We start from the raw sequence: 19,568 nt of genomic DNA on the forward strand, positions 1-19,568 counted from the left end.
GGTACCATTTATGATATATTTTAAAAACCTGGGTACCATTTATGATAATATGAAATATTGTTTCAAAATGCTACTTTGTTACAAAACATGTTGCAAAACATGCAATACCAAACGTAAGCAAATAATTTTGTGTAAATAGGTACCATTATTGGTAAAGGTAAAAAATCCAGGTACCATTTATAATATATTTTAAAAACCCGGGTACCATTTATGACAATATGAAATATTGTTTCAAAATGCTGGTTCGTGTCAAGTTCTGTTTCAAAATACTGGTTCGTGTCAAGTTCTTTTTCAAAACATGCAATACCAAACATAGACAAATAATTTTGTGTAAATATGTACTATTATTAATAAAGGTGAAAAACCCAGGTACCATTTATGATATATTTTAAAAACTCAAGTACCATCTATGGTATATTTTAAAAACCCAGGTACCATATGTGCCACTATGAAGTTTTGTTTTAAAATGCTACTTTGATACATGTTTTGTTTCAAAATGCTACTTTGATACATGTTTTGTTTCAAAATGCTACTTTGTTACATGTTGCAAAACTTACCATTTTATGGTAAATGTACCAAAACTAAGGTACCATTTATTTAACTTTAAAAAAAAAAAAAATCATTTTTTGAAATTTAGTATTCTTTGTATAGAAATTTTTTATAGAAATACAATTAAGTGGTCACACATATTGCATTGTGTTCTCTATTGTTGCATATGGCTGATTATGTCTTGTTCATTTTTTGCTTACAAATGGATGAATTGTTTTGTTTCAAAATATTAGTTTGATACAGGACAATTCAAACTTAGACTTTTCAAAATTTACATAATTCACATACATATGTCAATCTACTAAGTCACTTTAGAAGTGCAAAACAAACAACTAACAACATTGTAAACCATGACAACAACAAAGCATACATAAAAATTTTATCTCTTGTCCTATATATGCCATTTTTCTTTTCTAGACACTTGATGATTTTCATGTGTTTATCATCCGCCTTCTCTAGCTGCTTAGCCCTTTCCACAGTGGCGGACCCAGGTAACTGACATTGCAGGGGCCAATAAATATAATTTAAAATAGAAATTGAATAATTTGTCACACAATATGTATCACAAAAGTACATTATAAAAATTCATTATAATCTGTGCCAAAATTAATATATTAGCAACAAAAACATGTTGGCACTAGTACAAAAAGACAGAAATATAAAGTGTTCAAAAACCTAGTTTACGTCCTTTTAGAGAAACAAAATCATCAAGTATCGAATCTAAATTGAAGCTCTCAGCAATTTCCCTTTCAATATACACAACTAAACTATTTGCAAGAAATTCATCTTCCATTTTGTTGCGAAGTCTTGTTTTAACAATTTTCATAGCTGAGAATGCTCGTTCGGTAGTCGCTGTAGACACTGGAAGAGTCAAAACAAGACGAATCAATCTATCAATAAGATGGTATGTCTTTGATTTTCCTGTCTCTACCAATCCTTGACATAATTCTGCAACAGAAGACAAATTTTGCAACTTCAAATCATTATGCACATCAAGCTCAAAATACTTCAACTGGAATCCCAAATTAATTTTCTCCTGCTCAGAAAAATCAAGAGGATAATACACCTCTGCAAGACTACATATATCATCAATTTTAAATGATTTATAACCATCCTTTGGATCCAAAGCTGAGCTAAGTGTCAAAAGTCTGACTGCCCTTTCACCAAACCTACAATTAAGCTCTTGCAGTTGAAAGTCTATAGCAGCATTGAATATGTCAAAATGATAATGATGCTCCACTGTAATGTGATTCCGTTGATTACGACCTCGACCTTCAATATAACGAGCACTCAAGTCTGGGATGTCAATTTCAAATTTCTTGGAGAAAGAGACAATGCTCTCAAGCAATTTCTCCCAATCATCATCTCTCAGCTTTTGGATAAGCTTTTTTGCAGTAGAAACTGAATTAATAGCATTCAAAATGTCTTGAGATTTTTGCTGCAAAGCTTGACAAAGAACATCAGTGATACCCATAATTTCCTTCATCAAATGTAAAATAAAAATGAATTCGAATGATGTAATCATTTTATAAGCAGCATTAGCATCTCCCCGTTGAGAGTAATTAGCTCCTTCTCTTCTAATTAATTCAAGCACTGAACAACTAGCATCAAACATACTTATTAGGCTGCAAATAGAATTATAATGAGAACCCCAACGAGTATCACCAGCTCGTTTCAAAGTGCCAATTTGGTTAGCTCATTTTCCAGTTTCAAGATCACCAATAGCTCGCATATGTGCAATTTTTTCTGCTTGAGCAGCTTGTAGTTGATCGTGACGTTTACATGAAGCACCAACCATATTGATAATGAAATTCAAATTTGTGAAGAACTCATGAACAGAAACCATTTCTCTAGATGCAGCAACTAATGCTAATTGCAATCGGTGAGCAAAACAATGAACATAGTATGCATAAGGACAATCATTAATAAATAATGCCTGCAATCCTTTCCATTCACCACGCATATTGCTAGCACCATCATATCCTTGTCCACGAATATTTTGAATGTCAAGTCCATGATGAGAAAGAACATCAGATATTTTATTCTTGAGAGTCAATGCCGATGTATCTTTAACATGAACAAGATCAAAGAAGCGCTCTTGTATAAAACCATATTTGTCAACAAATCTCAAAACAATAGCCATTTGTTCTCTTTTAGACTCATCTCGTGCTTCATCAACAATAATACAAAATTTAGAGTCTCCAATATCTTCACGAATTTTATCTCGCACTTTACTTGCCATGACTTGCAAAATCTCCTTTTGAATTCTATGAGAAGTATACTTTGCAGATTTAGGAGCATTTTCCAAAACAACTGTTGCAACTTTTTCATTATATGATGCCAAAATTTTAATCATCTCAAGAAAATTACCTCGATTTTTTGAATCAGGAGTCTCATCATGACCTCTAAAAGCACATCCTTGAAATGCAAGCCACCGAACAACATCAATAGAAGTTTTTACACGTAATCGATTATTTTGAATTTGCTCAGTACTTTGTGCATTCAATAATTTGTCGATATGCTGTGATTGTTGTTTTAAATCCTCACAATATTTCACAGCATTATTATGGGGTGAACAAGGATCCTCTCCAATATGAGTCAAAAAGGCACATTTCTTTCCATCGTGAACCTTTTTCCAATTTCTAAATCCCTTGGTGATAAATACATCCCATCCATGACGTCCAACTGGTTTCATTGTAAAAAGATAACATGGGAGACAATATGCGGCATCCGTAGTAGGAGAATACTCAAGCCAAGATGAAAATTGTGTAAACCATGAAGCTTGAAAACGACGGGGATGATTTTCAGGTCCAGAAAATGGATAGTCTCGACGCAAAATTTGATATGGACGTGCTTTCAAATAAGCCATTCTTATTTCATCACGTCGATTGACTGGATAGTCCCACATCGGAGGACGTTTTCCTGGATCCCGTTCTATAGAAAAACCATCAACTTCGTTAACATTAAGCGTGGAGGATTTAAAAGGAATCTTGAGCTTCCACAATTACAGATTCATAAGGATGTTCTTCAACTTCAATCCTTTGAGATTTAAGAGGACGTTCTTTGAGATTTGAAGTTTCAGCATTAAAATTCAATGGTGGATTACTTTCTGGAACATCAACTTCTTTTCTTTTGAAGAATGACTCGATAGTTTTAAACTTTGACATGCTTGATGAACCTAAATTTTTCAAATTAAATTACAACCCCATAAGATACAATCAAACTATCAAACAAAAAAAAAAAAAAAAAAAATTATCAGAATCTAATAAGTAACAATCATTGAATCATACAAACTAAAAAAAAAAAGCCAAAAAAAACAAGAGTCTATATAACACTAAACTAAAAATAATAATATGAAAAACTAAAAACTTCAAAACTAACATCATTGATAATTTCATATATAACCCAAAATCAAAAAATATTCTGAAAATTTGAATAGAGAAATTACCTTGTAGACAAAAGTCACAAGATCAGCACAAGTATAATAGAGAAGCAATGCCCAAAAATAATGAAAAATCTCTTGTCCTCTTCCTTCTTATGCTCTTCAAGACTTCAACACCTGCAAATCAGCCAAACCTCAAAACTAACATTTTTTTAAAAAAAAAAGAGAAAAAAGTTTTTTATACTCATTGAACACTAAAAAAAAATACCTCAAAAAAATGTTAAACTTCCACACTTCAAAGTTTCTGAGTTTCACACTTTTACTTTTTCACTTCAGCTTTTTTTTCCACCACAGGTCCACAGCCACAAAACTCACGGTACTCACCCAGCAGTCACCAGCAGTGGCGCAGTGCAGGCTCTTTTTTTTCGTTCGTTCGTTTGTTCTTTCGTTGTTTCGTTCTTTTTTTTTTGTTTTGTTTTTCGTTCGTTCTTTAGTTCTTTGTTTAAGAGCTTTTACAGATTTTTTTTTTTTTTTTTTTTTTTTTTTTTTCTCTTCTCTTCTATCATTTCATTTCTTGAGCCGTGCGTGCTGCAGGGCAGCAGGTCTGCAGGTGAGATGGGCTGTGCGTGCTTGTCTACTTGACGTGCTGCAGGGCAGCAGGTGAGAATCGTGAGATGGGCTGTGGACTGATGAAGCGACTGATGGAGTACTGTAACTGTGTAAGCATTCCAGATTAAAAAACCATGCTGATGCTGTGGGTCCCTTAAAAAAAAAAAAAAAAAATCTATTAGGTAGTAATGATGATTATGGTGGGGCCAAGTTTGAATTAAGCTTAGAACTTAGTATAGTAAATTTTTGTTTTTTTTTTTCTCAGGAGCCAGCAGGGGCCACGGCCCCTGCTGGCCCCAACGCTGGTCCGCCACTGCCTTTCCATGCAATTTTCCATTTCATTTTCCAAGTTTTTCATCCTTGCCACCAATGTACCATTTTCATCTTTCAGGTCACTAACCTTTTTTATAATCTGTTTTAAGACATCCACACCCCTTTCACAAGTTGATTTGACCATTTGAAAAATTTGCATGCAGATTTTGTCTGCATGTTGAATTATAGGAAGTCAGTAAGAACTCACTCAAATTATCTTGTGGAAATTCTTCAATCATAAGATTCATAACAACAACAAAGCATACATGAAATTGCAATTGCAAGGATGAGCTCACTCTTGAGTTGTAGTTGACGCAACCTCAAAATCTTCTCCCAGGGTTTTCCTCAGTCCAGGAGGTCTTTAATGATGCTGGTAAATCGCAATAACATATGAATAACATCCCAGTACGCCCCACCGAGGAAGATCCAATTGATAACTATGTTTGATTCAAATGTCAAAACAACAAAACAAAAGATAATTCTTTTTTTTTAACAAAAAAAAAAAAAAAAAAAAAGGAAACTTCTTTTTTACAACAAACCATTGGGTTAAGAACACACCATGTCTGAAAAACGGGAAGCTTCTTTCCCTCCCGAATCTCGTAGGTGACTTGATGATGCCATTTGTCCGATTGTTCAACAGTTGCTCGGGAGAAACAGTCGTGCAGGACCTGTGGGATGCCACAGAAATATACGTCGACCTTATCTGCTTCAGTTCTTAAGTTTGATTTTGGGAGATTCATCGGGCCGGAGCTGGTTAGGGTTAGGGGTCAGGGTTTTCAGACATTTGGGAAAAAAGGGGAGGAGGAAGACGGCTTGTTCAGTTTTTAAATTTTCCTATTTTTAAAATAATTGAATGTGATTATATGGATTTTTATAAGCATGTAGGATGTCTGAGTTGTGCATAGAGACAAGTGTCGCTCATGTACGCCGACACCTATAAGATGACATGGCTAGACGTTAGTTTTGGATGGAAAATTGGACGGAGGTACTTTTTCTGTCTTTTCACATACCACAGGTACCATGTTTGATACAAAACAAAATTGAGGGGGTAAAAAATAAAATTCGTAAAGCACATGAGTGTATAGCCTATTTAACCCTCTCAAAACCTTAATATTTTATTTTTATTTTTCATTTTTTCCTGTCATACGGTGAGGAATTGAAGAAGAAAAATGAAAACGTGAACTGAAGTATGAAGAAGAAGTGAAGAGGGAGATTGGATTTTAGAAGAGGACTCACGTCTCACTGTCTGGAAGAAGAGTTTAGAGAACAGAGTACAATGGAAAATATGATAACTTTTGGAAGAAGAATCTAGAGAAGAGAGTATAATTGAAAATATGATAAAAAAAAGTTACATTAACTGACTATTGAGTCATTGACTAAGGAGAAAAGACTCAAATTACGTGAACCGTGAGAACATTGAGAGTGAGAGTGATTATTTGTCTCATTTGTGTGATTAATTTTTGTTGTTGATAAATTATAATAATATTTAAAGTGGTATTTGAAATTTGAGAAAGTTTTGACCTTTTAAAAAAATGTGTAAAAGTGGAATTATTGTCAATTTGTCATATTGTGATTTGTGAGTGAATTTTATCACTTAAAATCATGATATTCGTAAATAATGGCTTGGAAGTTAGGGGTTGGGAAAGTAGTCCAAATAGAATTAATGAGTTAATAAAAAAAAGAAAGAATGGGTAAGAGTGAGAATTATTAAATAGCATAAATGGTTTGTTAAGTGATTATTGAATACCTTGTTGAAGATATTTTTTATTTATTTATTATGATTTTAGTTTTTACAACAATATTATAAAATTTCAATTTTGGAAATTGTTGATTTAATCTACTTTTTACGACACAGAACAACAATTAATTCGCAACACAAAAGCTGTGCAAAACCACTCGACGCAAGTTGCACATTTTGAGGTTAGTTTTCTAAACTCAATTCCTAATATAATTGGTATTGTAATTTTGATATTATGGTTATTAAATATTAATGAGAATATTGGTTATTATAGTTTATAAGTCTAAACAATTAATTTGAAAATTTGCATGTATGTGAAACTTGATATATTCTATTGTTCTTTATGCGAGTTTGTTAATTGCTAATTTACAAATATTTTTTCTTACTAATTTTGTTTTTATATATTTATTTCGAGTAATTCTAATAGTATATTAAGTGTCCATTAAAAAATGAGGTAGCTTTTAAAATCACAATTTGATCAATCACATGTTCAATGATACTTGATGGACACTTAATATACATGTTAGAATTATTTATTTCATTTTCAATCTTAATGTATTTCTTATTCATGCTTTGACCCTACCCTTATTTTAATATATTTGTAATTCATCAAGGTGCCCAAAATACTTTCTAGCTTTGTCTGTGAGAGGAGGGACTTCCTCCATCACAACGTCTACAAAAGTGAAAAAGGTTTCATGTAGAAAAAACATGACAAAATAGTTAAAATTGAGCAAGAGTTGTATAAAAATTATGCAAGAAACATTATTCTAAAAAATATTAAAACCGTTATAGATATATATGGAAATCTAGTAGTAACCCGAAACCTTATCTTTGTGCAAACATCATGCTCTTATAAAAATAATTTTTTTTAATTAGACACTTTAACCTGGTATCAATTATTCGGGATTGCTACCAATTGCCATTTTTGTTCATAATTCTTAGTTTATTCCCATCTCTTTCTCACGTATTGTTGACACAATACAGTTGGTGCGTCTAGCTTTTTTTCTTTTTTTTTTTGGTAACTAGTGCATCTAGTAGTTTATATGTTTGAACTAAAGGAAGGAGAAAAAGTTTAATTGGCTTGATATTTTTGCAGGATATTGTAGTCTTCTTTTTTTTTTTTTTGGTCGCTCTCTGTTGTCTGTATTATTTCCTTGATTTGTACGCTTCTCCATTGGCAATTGCCACTATGATTGAAATGATTTAAAAAGTTCTTCACAGCTTTTGTCAGCAGGAAGACCCTAGGTTTTTACCTCTATTTTTAAAAGACCCTTCAAGGAATCAATCAACATGATTGTTATTGGACACATTCTTATCCTTGAATTTAAGGGTGTCTACGCCTCGTTATGTTAACCTATTGTTTCATGTGAAACGTCCATCCAATATTTTTAAGGCAATTGATTTTTGTGGTCATAATTTTTTTTTAAAAAAAAAATGAAAAAAGTGCGGGCTTTTTATCGAAAAGATTTTGCTTTTCAAACAATTACACGAAGCTTCTACATACGAATTGTTACAGTGCAAAAATAAAAAATAGCGAATCTATTAGAGACATAAAAGAGAGGTATCAAAAAGGGAGCATCCATTCGTACACACTCATATAGCAAATAAAAAGTTTGACAGGGAAATTGGTCGTGAGGCATTACACAAACTTTAGCGATCAGGATATAGAGATAATAGAGCATACAGCTTGTATCAAAGTGAGGATCAACAAGATAACAACAGCTGTGGTAGAAGTGGCCTTCCAGGGATTGCCAAAATAGTCTCGCCTCAAGGAAGCCAGCCAACCATGCTTAGGGTCCTCGTAGAATTTCTTCAATTGTATACAAATTTCATAATATTTAGTGTTCATGTCTGAATATGCAATATTTGTGACCAAATTGTTGATAAAAGTTGCATCGTTGTTACCTAGCCCATTAACCATAATCCCCTTTCGACCAAGTAAATCCACATCCTTTTCACTTTTGATAAGGAAATCTAACAGGATAAAATAATCAGTAACACGTGCATCTTTTGGGTAGTGGCATTGCTCAAATGCTATAAGATTTCGAGCATAAAACTCTGTGATATCGTTCAAGGTAATGTGTGGAATTTTCAACACTCCCTTCTTATAGTCTAGGTCAAGGTCAAGTAAAGAATGCTCTGTCTCTGTTGAATGATCCGCCATAAACTTCAATCCTTTCCCATCCAGCTGGGTTGCACTGTACACATGCTTAACTTCTTCATCTATTCTTTCTAGTGGAGAATGACTTATGGGCAGGAAAAATCTTCTAAGCAAATCAACAAAGTGCAATATACTTGGCTCAGGATCGGAAGGCAAATTTTGAGTGTTAAAAGACTTAAAGTAATTAAAGGTAAGCTTAGTGAAAGAGGGTAGGCCTCGTTGAGATGCCAATGTATGGTCAAATAATTTCTTAATAATAAAGAAAGGAAGTTGATTTTCAAGTAACATTAAGTCCCGCTGTATCGTGGCAACCAACCATGGCTTTAGTAATATCTTGTCGTCATTTGTCCATTTTGCTGCTCCTCTCAACGAAATTCTGTAAAAAAGCACAACAATGAAGCTCGCATCCACCAAGATCATTTCCAAAAAGTCATACCTGTTAAGTGAAATAGTCTCTGCATAACATTGACGAACACTTTCTTCTAAGTCCTCTATAACAGGTAATAAGTCCTCCAAGGTTTTGTGGGCCTGTTCCATGAGTACCTTGAGATATCTTAATTTGTGTTTTTCCATGTTTTGCAGTTTTTCGTCTCCATGGTGAAAAGGCCCTATTGAAAGAATCTGAGGACTGAATGCTTCTTTGTTCAACTTGCGAAGAGGATCCGGAACCTTATAGATATAAGGTTCAGGTGATGAGAGAGGCTCTAAGCTTTCTAACTTACTTGTGATGTTATATACCAAAGTTTCACGTTGATATTCTCCCATCTATCAAGTAGTCTTTCTTAAATTTCCTGATGACAAAGACTAGAGTGATCACTAGCATTAAAAAGAAGTGTTCAATGCTATGAATGACTAGTATCGAATACAAGTACGAATTTCAGTAAAAGAACATTTGTGCTTCCAAACATGCCGAGCTCAAGGTATACTTCTTGTATAGTCATTGCTTTTACCAAATTTTTAGTACGATGAACCAATTTGAAAGGGTTTGAGGCTTTTAGAATGAGAAGGTTTTAAGAGAGTACCATGAGTTGATTCTCAAAAACTAACCAAAATAAAAAATAAATTAATTAATTAAAAAAAAAAAAAAAAAAAAAACTACTGAAACAGCATCACGAATCTAAGTTACAAAAAGCTCCACATATATATGATCATCAATTTTTCATAGAAAATATTATTATATATATTCTTTAAAAAAAAAATGAAGCAATCTTAAAAAGATTCATGAAGATCTCTACTAAAAAGACCTACAGTAGGCAGTTGGATGAGCTTGATATTTCGCTGGAATTAAACTTTATTTTAGGAATTACACATTACGTTGTAGCAGAATGAGGTAAAGGTTTGATCGATTAATACAATTTTTTTTTTGACAGATACTAGTCATGCTAGTCATTAATAAATCATATTTCCATGCCAAAGCATTAATATTCGGGCAACAGGAACTTTTTTTTAGCTCTTTTGCTGACGTGGCATAACCAGTTAGAAAAATCTGTTTTGGTGCGATTGTGGTTTACTTGCTCGTCTGATCTCGCGCGTGAGCGCGCGTGCCTCGGATTTGGGCGCCGGAGCTGGATGCCGGAAGTTTGCCTGGAGGGATTTTTCTGGTTGACCAGTTTTCTGGTGGTTCATTTTCATGGCCAAGAAACGAGGAAGGGTTGGGAAGAAGGTTGTGACGGTTTGTGAGCCGGTGGGGGCCAATTCTGAGGCTATTTCTGAGGATCATGTAGTAGTGAATATGGAGGGAGATTGTGATTCTGGATCCCCAGAGGTGAATGATCTTGATGTTGAGAAGTGTAAGGGTTCGGTCCAGAAGGGTTCTGAGGATGCAGATGAGGTCAGTAAGGAATCTTATCTGATGGTATCTGATGTTGGTATTGAGGAAAAGCAGGGGGCTGATTTAGAGATGAAGGGGCCTGATTCTGAGGAGCAAAATCTGGTGGGTGTCATGCGATCGGAATTTCCTGTTCAGGGGCAGAATGAGGGGGGTGTACACAAGATGAATACAGGGGCAATTCAAGATTGGTGCCAGCTTTTCAAATCTGGAAAATCTGCTGGGTCTCTCCAATTTCATGAGCCACCTAGGCAAAATGGAAAGATTCTTATTCAGCCTCCAAGAGCAGCTGTTGAAGAAGGGATTAAGAAATGGTCATCTGCAATGATTGGACAATTTCTTGATAAACCGCTTCCATTTTTTGTGGTTAAGCGTGCTGTGGATAGCCTCTGGAATAGGTATGGTACTATTGAGGTGTTCCTCTTGGAAAATGGGTTATATTTGTTTCGTTTTGCTGATGAGAAAAGTAGGGATGCTGTTCTGAAGGAGAAATTGTGGTATTTTGCCAATAGGCCCATCATCCTAAGAAGGTGGACACCAGGTATGCAATTGCTGAAACTCTCTTTAGATTCTGTACCTATCTGGATTAAACTGCATAATCTCCCTTTTGAGTATTGGAATACAATATGTTTAAGTCATATTGTTAGTGGGATAGGGAAACCATTATGTGTAGATTCGGTGACTGAAGGGCAGTTAAGACTTGGTTTTGCCCGAGTTCTTGTTGAGGTGAATATTGATGTTGAATTTCCCAAGGATATAGGTATTATTGGCATTGATGGGGAGATACTAAAAATTGGAGTGGAGTATCCTTGGTTGCCGATTAGATGCAAGAATTGTAGATTGTTTGGACATGCTACACATACTTGCTCTAAGACTGAAAAGACTGTTTGGGTGCCTAAGAAGATAGTTCCAGTCCAACAAGTAGTTCAACAAGAGCTTCCTAAGATTAAGAATGCTAAGGGGGTTGATAAATCAGGGCCTTCAGGTGTTGGTCAATGGTCTGTAGCTAAATCTAGGAAAACTCCAAAGCCTAGGTCTGGTTCAGTAGATAATAGCTCCCACTGGACCAATTCTTTTCAGCTGCTAGCTCGGGTGGATGGCAGAAAATTTGATGATGCAGAGGTTAGGAAATCTAATATAGCTTTGCAACAGGCTTTGGATGAAATGGAGACTCCTGTTCCTGTGGACAAAGGAAAGGGTAAATTGGAGGAATTGGATGTGGATATGAGGAGGGGCTTTTCTCCACATTCATAGACATCCTTGTATGGAATGTAAGGGGGTTGAACCATCCCTCCAAACAAAATGAGGTTCGGAGAATAGTAAAGGAGAAGAGGATTAAATTAGTCTGCCTTATTGAGACTAGAGTTAAGGCTCATAAGTCTAATGATATTGTGGTTGCTTTGTTTCCAGATTGGGGTTTCTGCTTCAATTATGAGCATCATTTTTTAGGCAGAATCTGGGTATGCTGGGATAAAGGGGAGTTTGATGTCACTATTATTGATAAATGTGATCAAAGTGTGAGCTGCTGTGTACATTATCTTAAAGAGGGGTCCATTTGGTTTCAGTCCTTTGTATATGGAGCTAATAAGCCTCTTGAAAGAAGGGTGTTATGGCAGAATCTGAAAACCATAAAGGATAGGGTGTTTCCTAATCCTTGGATCCTTTGTGGAGATTTTAATGTGGTGAGACATTTGGCTGAGAAGTGGGGTTCGGATAGGCTCAATGCTTATGAGCAGGAGTTTGGGGAATGTCTAAATAACCTAGAAGTTGTTGATCTGAAGTTTAGTGGCTGTTTTTTCACCTGGAATAATAAGAGTGAAGGGGCCGATTTTGTGGCTAGGAAGCTCGACAGAGTTATGGTAAATGAAGAGTGGCTTATTAAGTTTGGGGGTACCAAAGTTGATTTTCCTTCTGGAGGTGTTTCAGATCATTCTCCTGCTATAATTACAGTGGGTACACTGATGAGTTTCGGTCCAAAACCTTTTAAATTCTGTAATTTCTGGTTGGAGAACACAGATTTTCAGGATTGGTTGGCTGCTGGTTGGGGGCAGGAGGTTTATGGAGTGCCTATGTATAGGCTGTGCAGTAAACTAAAAGCCCTTAAAGTTGTTTTGAAGACTAATACTGCAAGTTGTTATGGTGATATTAGAAGTAAGGTGATCCAAGCTCGAGATAGACTTGATATGGCTCAAAGGACTGTTTTGGACTTTAGAGGAAGGGCTGATTGTCTTCAGAAAGAGCGGGAATGTCTTCATGCTTATGTTTCCATCACAAAAGCTGAAGAGGCTTTCTTGAAACAGAAAGCAAGGAACCAATGGCTGCAGCTTGGTGACCAAAATTCGGCTTTTTTCCATCGGGTTCTCAAAGGTAGGCAGGCAAGGAATACTATATCCTTCTTGTATGATGAACAAGGCAATAAGGTGGAAGACATTGCTCAGTTAAAGGTGATGGCTGTGGATTTTTATAGGAAGCTTTTGGGGACAAAGAGTACTAATTTCACTGCTGCATCTGCTGAGAGAATTCAGCACCTGATTTCTCCTATTGTTCCAGTTGATAAAGCTGCTGTGTTGGATAGAGATGTTACAGCTGAGGAGATTAAGAGTACTTTTTTCAGCATGAAGCCTAATAAGGCTCCTGGCCCGGATGGGTATACAGCTGAGTTTTTCAAGTCTTCTTGGCATGTTGTGGGTGAAGATGTTGTTAAGGCTAAACAGAATTTTTTCAATACTGGTTTGCTTGTTAAAGAGGTTAATGCCACTATATTAACCTTGGTCCCTAAGAAGCCAAATGCTTCGGTTATGGGGGATTTTAGACCTATTGCATGTTGTAATGTTATTTACAAGTGCATAACCAAAATTCTGTCTAATAGGATGCTGCCTATTCTTAATTCCTTAAGAAGTAGGAATCAGTCTGCTTTTATTCCAGGTAGATGTATCTCTGAGAATGTCCTTCTGGCTCAAGAGTTGGTTCGAAATTATCATAGGAATGGTGGTTCTCCTAGATGCACCATGAAAGTGGACTTGATGAAGGCGTATGATTCAGTGGATTGGGAGTTTATTGTTCATTGCCTTTTCTGTTTTGGTTTCCCTGCCAGATTCACAAATTGGATCAAGATGTGCATAACATCTCCCAGATTTTCTATTTCCCTTAATGGGACTTTGGTTGGATATTTTAAAGGGGAGAAAGGCTTGAGGCAAGGGGATCCTTTATCCCCCTATTTGTTTGTTCTTGCTATGGAAGTCTTTTCTAGGATAATGAAGGATTATACTAGAGAAGGGTCGGGATTTAAGTTTCATCACAACTGTTCTAAGATGAAACTCACCCATTTATGCTTTGCGGATGACCTGCTTATTTTTTCAGATGCTAGTTTATCTTCCATATCCATCATTAAAGCTGCTTTGTTGGAGTTTGAATTACTTTCTGGTTTAAGAGCTAATCCTTCCAAAAGTTCCCTGTTTTGTTCTGGTGTATCGGATAGGATGAAGGGTTCTTTGCTTGCTGAGGTGCAGATGAGGGAAGGTCATCTCCCTGCTCACTATCTTGGAGTCCCCCTTATCTCTTCTAAGCTCTCTGCAGGGGATTGCCGGGTGCTTATTGAGAAGATAGCTGGCCGCATAGACTCTTGGACTTCCAAGAATCTATCTTTTGCAGGAAGATTGCAGCTTCTTTCCTCTATTCTGTATAGCATTCAAGTCTATTGGTCTGGAATCTTTATTCTCCCTAAAAAGATTATCAAAGATATTAGCCATAAATTTAACCGTTTCCTATGGAATGGGAAAGAGGGGTGTGCTGCAAAGGCTAAAGTGTCTTGGGCTGAAATTTGTTTCCCTAAAAAGGAAGGTGGCTTGGGGCTCAAGGAGTTGGAAATTTGGAATATTTCTTCCATGATGAGGCATATATGGAGTTTATTTGCTAAATCTGGATCGATATGGGTTGCTTGGGTCCAAGAATACTTACTAAAGGGGAAGAGCTTTTGGAGTGTGAGCATTCCTCAAAACAGTTCTTGGAATTGGAGAAAGTTATTGAAGATACGTGGCCTAGCTAGAGACTTCATTAAGTTTGAAGTAGGCACAGGGAATCAGATTCATATGTGGATTGATAATTGGCACCCATTTGGAGGCTTGGTTGATAGATTTGGCTATAGAGTTGTGTATGACTCTCATAGTCAGTTAGACGCTAAACTGGATTCCGTTTTAAAAAAGGAAGTATGGTGCTGGAAGCCTGCACGATCTGAGATGTTAGTTGATATACAGAGTAGGTTACCTGAAGTGCCTATTGGTGAGATTGATAAGCCTGTGCGGTCCATATCCCGTTCTGGTTCCTATGTTTGCTCTGATACTTGGAATTATCTTCGACAGAAAAAGGCCATTGTCAACTGGTGGCCGCTGGTTTGGTATCAGCATGCTATTCCAAAACAAGCATTTATCCTTTGGTTAGCAGTCAATAATAGGCTCACCACTGGCGATCGATTGCTGGCTTGGGGTTATGAGGGGGATACAAATTGTGTCTTCTGCAGAAATGGAACTGAGAGTCGTGACCACTTATTCTTTTCATGTGGGTTTAGTTCCCGAATTTGGAAAACCTGTTTACAACGTTGTGATGTCTTAAATCCTCCTACTAGTTGGGATGGTTTGATAGAAGAAGGGTGTAGAACTTGGAAGACTAAGTCCTTGATGGGGTCAATATGTAAACTGATATTGAGCTCTGCTGTATACGGTCTTTGGAGAACAAGAAAAGAGATAAAGTTTGGAAGTCAACCTAGAAATGAAGAGCAGATATTGAAGTTAATTTTCTGGGAGGTGAGGTTCCAGGTTTCTGGGAAAGGGAAGTTCAAGAAGACTCTGGAAAACATCAACTTGTGTCACAAATGGAATATTGATGTTAACATACTGAGTTAGTGTTAGTTTGTAATGTGTTTTGGTGTTTTGTTGGTTTCTCTGTACAGTTGATTCATTTGTTAATAATAGTTCTACTTATTCATCAAAAAAAAAAGCATTAATATTCAGGAAACTATTTTCAGATTATATATTAAGATCGAAGAAATCAATTTCAACATCAATACTAGCTTGGTCCGTTTTTCTATAGAAGAAAATATAATAAAGATGTTATTATGATAATAATCACTCACAATTGTGCTACTGAATTTCTATCATTTAGAGATATTATAACAACTACGATTGCCGAGAAAGAAACTGTGATAAATTGGCCGAATATGACACAAGATGCAGTGTACGAAAATATAAAGATGCAAAGATACGAAATTGCGACTTAAATTTAATTGGGAAATAAATAAATAAACAAGGTGGTAGCGATCGAAAGAGAAGTGTTTACCTGCTCAATGAACAAATTTGATAAAGAAAGGAGTTCAAGTCGTCGTTCCGTACGTTGGATTTGCTGAAAGAAAGCAGTGATGCAGCAATTTTGGGAACAAGGGCTTCTTTTAGGGATGAGGATTTTCTGGTGCCCGGATTCAACCTTTATAGAGTGGGAGCTCTACTTTTTTTTCTTTTCTTTATTTTTTTTTTTTTAAAGTGTGAACAAAAGACTTGAATAAAGAAACTCCGCGTTGGGATTCAACCTTTATAGAGTAGGAGCTCTACTTTCTTTTCTTTTCTTTTTCTTTTTTTTTTTTTTGTTTTTTTGTTTTTTTGTTTTTTTGTTTTTTTTTTGTTTTTTTTTTTTTTGTTTTTTTTTTTAATTTGAATTTGAATTTTTTTTAAAAAGATAATTTTATTTTTTTTTAATATTTTTTTTTATTAAAATGGACACTTGGCGCATTCTTATTGGTTTGACGTGGCACTTAACAGAATTTATCAAAAAATTTAACAGAATTTGATGCTAGGGATCGATTTGTAATTATTGCTTACCACAAGGACCTCCCATGAACTTTTTCAACCATAGAAAATGAAAAATAATTATAGCATTCCACAGGGACCAATAGTGTAATTATTATATATATCAGAAAAAAAAAAAAAAAAAAAAAAAAAAAAAAAAAAAAAAAATCCTCCTTACATTAAACTCTCTAAAATTTCTCCAAAATGGTTTAGGTCAAAAACCCTCCTCAAATTTAACCTTCCAAATCCTTGAGCTATTTATTTTTTTTTGATTTCTTTCCGACATAAAGAGAAGGAGTTGTTAAAGTGGTTGGTATCAAAACTAATAAAAAAAAATAATATTTGATTAAAATAAATAAATATTTAGAGAGTTTGATGTATGAAGCTTTTTAAAATTGATAGATAAAATCAAAAAAATAGATTTTTAAACTAAAATTTAGTGAAAATTTAGCAAGCTTGATACAGATGCTCTGAAAAGTCCTGTTTTGTTGTCTTACTTTTTGGTCCTACTTCTAACTCTTGCAAATTCACCATTTTTAAGGAATATCCACATGTACATGTACGCATGGATACCTGACGTAGCGCAAGTGGAAGGGATAAACTGTGAAAGAGAAACTTCGTTCTCAAACACAAGACAATCAACTCGCAAGTTGAAAGAGCAGGGAAAAACCCAAGATTCAATTATCAATAATCAACTTAAAACTGTCTTTCATATTACAAACGTTTCTATTTATAATAAAGCCCGAATGGCTACAAAATAAATAAAATCCTAAATCTTCTAGGGTTGGAAATAAAAACAAATAAGCATATTATGGAAATACTTGATGCCAAATAATATTTTCAAAATAATTAGAATATTCTTGGAGTCAAAGAATGACCGTGTTAGGGAAATACGATACTAATTATAATATTATTTGACGACAAAGTAAATATAATTAAATACGGGATTCCTTAAAAAGGGGAATTAGGAGATTTGTCAATGATCTCTTATTTCCTTCTTGGCCTTTCCTCTGGACGGTAGTTGACAATTCAAAAGATCTTTCACAACGTCAATATAGGAATCTTTATTATTCGACAATCTTCTTAATTAAGATATTCAAAATATTCTGCTCATCTCGCCCTCAACATATTATTTCCATTTCGGAATATTCTATTCGTCTCGGCCTCGGAACCTTTTGGTCGTCTCGACCTCAGAAGGATGTTTCCATTTCGGCCTCGGCATATATCAGCCTCGGGATCTTTGAGTCGACTCGAGAAATTCTATGTCTGGGCCTCAGGATCTCTAAGTCAACTTGAAATTCCATATCTGGGCCTCGAGATCTTTAAGTCGACTTGAGAAATTCCATCTCTAGGCCTCGGTATCTTTTGGTCGTCTCGTCCTCAGAATGATCTTTCAGTCTTGGCCTCGAGGTATCTCGGCCTTAGAATCTTTTTCCTTTTGTACTTTTAGTGTCGGCAAATAGCTTTCCTCACATATACTTGGTGTCAACGATACAATTGTCCATGAATAAGCTCGTTTGGCCATAATTCTGACGTCACGTCGAACCCTTCCGGTAATAAGGGCATCTTGAGAACAAGATAGAAATCTTGTCCTACGTTAGGCACCCTTTCTAACACAAAACTCATCCTCAAGTTTTCTTGAAAGTATGGTTGTTCCTCTCGGAGTTGATTCTCGAATAGATAATTGTCAAGCGCCTCCATCACCTTAGTGATTTGCATCCACTGTACATGTTGTTCCCGAGAGGGTGGACACTCTTCAATTGGCTTGGTAGATCGATGAAGTCGTGGTGCCCATTCTTCAATTGGCTCGGTCAATGGATCAAGAGTGGGCAGCCAATCTTCGCTTGGCTCGGTAGATGGATCAAACCATGGAGGCCAATCTTCAATTGGCTCGGTAGGTTGATCACGAGGTGGCGGGCGTGATTCTCCATATCTCCCGATGGCGCCCACCTTGACCATGATCGGAAGGTCTTTTGTCGACCATGATTCTCCCCCACTTCAGAAAAACTCGACCGCGAGTTTTCGTTCAAGTTGGTCTTGCTGAGTATGAGAATAAACCACATCTGCAACATCTTTTTCTCCTTCCATTTAACCCTCATGTCGGCGAAGTAAGAAAGTTATCCGAGCCTACTTTGCACCCTCGGTAAAACATGTATGCTCAATGGACACAAAGTGTGTGTGTTGTCTCTTTGTTGAGGTGCGAGTGACGATTGCTGCAAAATATAAGTGACATGATCATCTTTTTAAAATTTGGACAACTCACCTCTACCATAATCACCATGAATTGTAATAGGACTCTCGTCATCTTCTTCACTTGGCTCGGCATTTTCTTTTGTCACAATTATGATGCCGGCGCCTTTTTGCTTTTCGTCCTCTCCTTCTGCGACGCTTCTTCCAAAATCTTCCTTTTGGCGATTTTCTTTTATGTCTGAGTTGTCTGTGATGGGAAACACTACCTCCTTCACTACAATCGGTATTGGGTGTGCGCAGGTGGGGCTATTGTTGTCATCGCCCGTGCTTTGAGGTGGTTCAAAGGCGTTGGTTGGGATGGGACCGCTGCTTCTGCTTCCCGGCACTCGGTTGGCAAGCGATAATTGTCACTGAGGCGGTGGTGAATGGGCTGCTACAGGCCTTGGTGTCAAACTGGATGTTTGGGAGGGCGTGAATTGCTGCACCGCTTGCAACTCCTTCTTCCTGGTAAATGTAACAGCTTGTGGTGTAGGAACACGATCAACAAACGGTCGGCCACAAGTCATCTCGTCGACGCAATTCCGATTGTGAAAGTTATGCCTTTTGCCGTTCAACCTAAGTCCAACGATGGTTTGTTCTATCTCTCGCATCATACAGTTAACATTACAAAGTCGCTGTCCCTAGGCGTCGTAGGCTGCCCAAAGGGTCTGCACTCCCCGCTCTTCGTCGTCAGAGTGGTTGCCTGTGTTTCCGTTTCTTGTCATCAGACCAAGATAGTCCAGGCTCTGATACCAATTGACATAGCGCAAGCGGAAGGGATAAACAGTGAAAGAGAAACTTCGTTCTCAAACACTAGACAATCAACTCGCAAGTTGAAAGAGAAGGGAAAAACCCAAGATTCAATTATCAATAAACAACTTAAAACTGTCTTTCATATTACAAACGTTTCCTATTTATAATAAAGC

The 19,568-nt window shown here is 36.2% G+C and overlaps 1 protein-coding gene and 1 pseudogene across 3 annotated transcripts; both read right to left on the bottom strand.

Moving 5' to 3' along the window:
• Positions 1–1,216: 1,216 nt before the first annotated feature.
• LOC133881358 (uncharacterized) lies at positions 1,217–5,592 on the bottom strand (annotated as a pseudogene).
• A 2,554-nt stretch (positions 5,593–8,146) lies between these two features.
• On the bottom strand, positions 8,147–16,109 carry LOC133882419 (UPF0481 protein At3g47200-like). 3 transcript variants are annotated; one of them, XM_062321590.1, is made up of 3 exons: positions 15,911–16,109; positions 9,188–9,542; positions 8,147–9,127 (listed from the first exon to the last, which is right to left on the bottom strand). In XM_062321590.1, the coding sequence occupies exons 2-3, from the start codon at positions 9,514–9,516 to the stop codon at positions 8,248–8,250; spliced, it is 1,209 nt and encodes a 402-aa protein (XP_062177574.1). In that variant the 5' UTR covers positions 9,517–9,542; positions 15,911–16,109; the 3' UTR covers positions 8,147–8,247. The 3 variants fall into 3 exon arrangements, with proteins under 3 accessions (XP_062177574.1, XP_062177571.1, XP_062177573.1); XM_062321587.1 differs by having other exon boundaries at positions 8,147–9,542; XM_062321589.1 differs by having other exon boundaries at positions 8,147–9,555.
• Positions 16,110–19,568: the final 3,459 nt, after the last annotated feature.

Source organism: Alnus glutinosa, chromosome 11 (genome assembly GCF_958979055.1).
Source record: "Alnus glutinosa chromosome 11, dhAlnGlut1.1, whole genome shotgun sequence".
In the NCBI taxonomy this organism is placed as follows: Eukaryota; Viridiplantae; Streptophyta; class Magnoliopsida; order Fagales; family Betulaceae; genus Alnus; species Alnus glutinosa.

Bases quoted from the DNA above. Each gene is read 5' to 3' on its own strand.
- LOC133882419 (XM_062321587.1), bottom strand. From the start codon at position 9,516: ATGGGAGAATATCAACGTGAAACTTTGGTATATAACATCACAAGTAAG.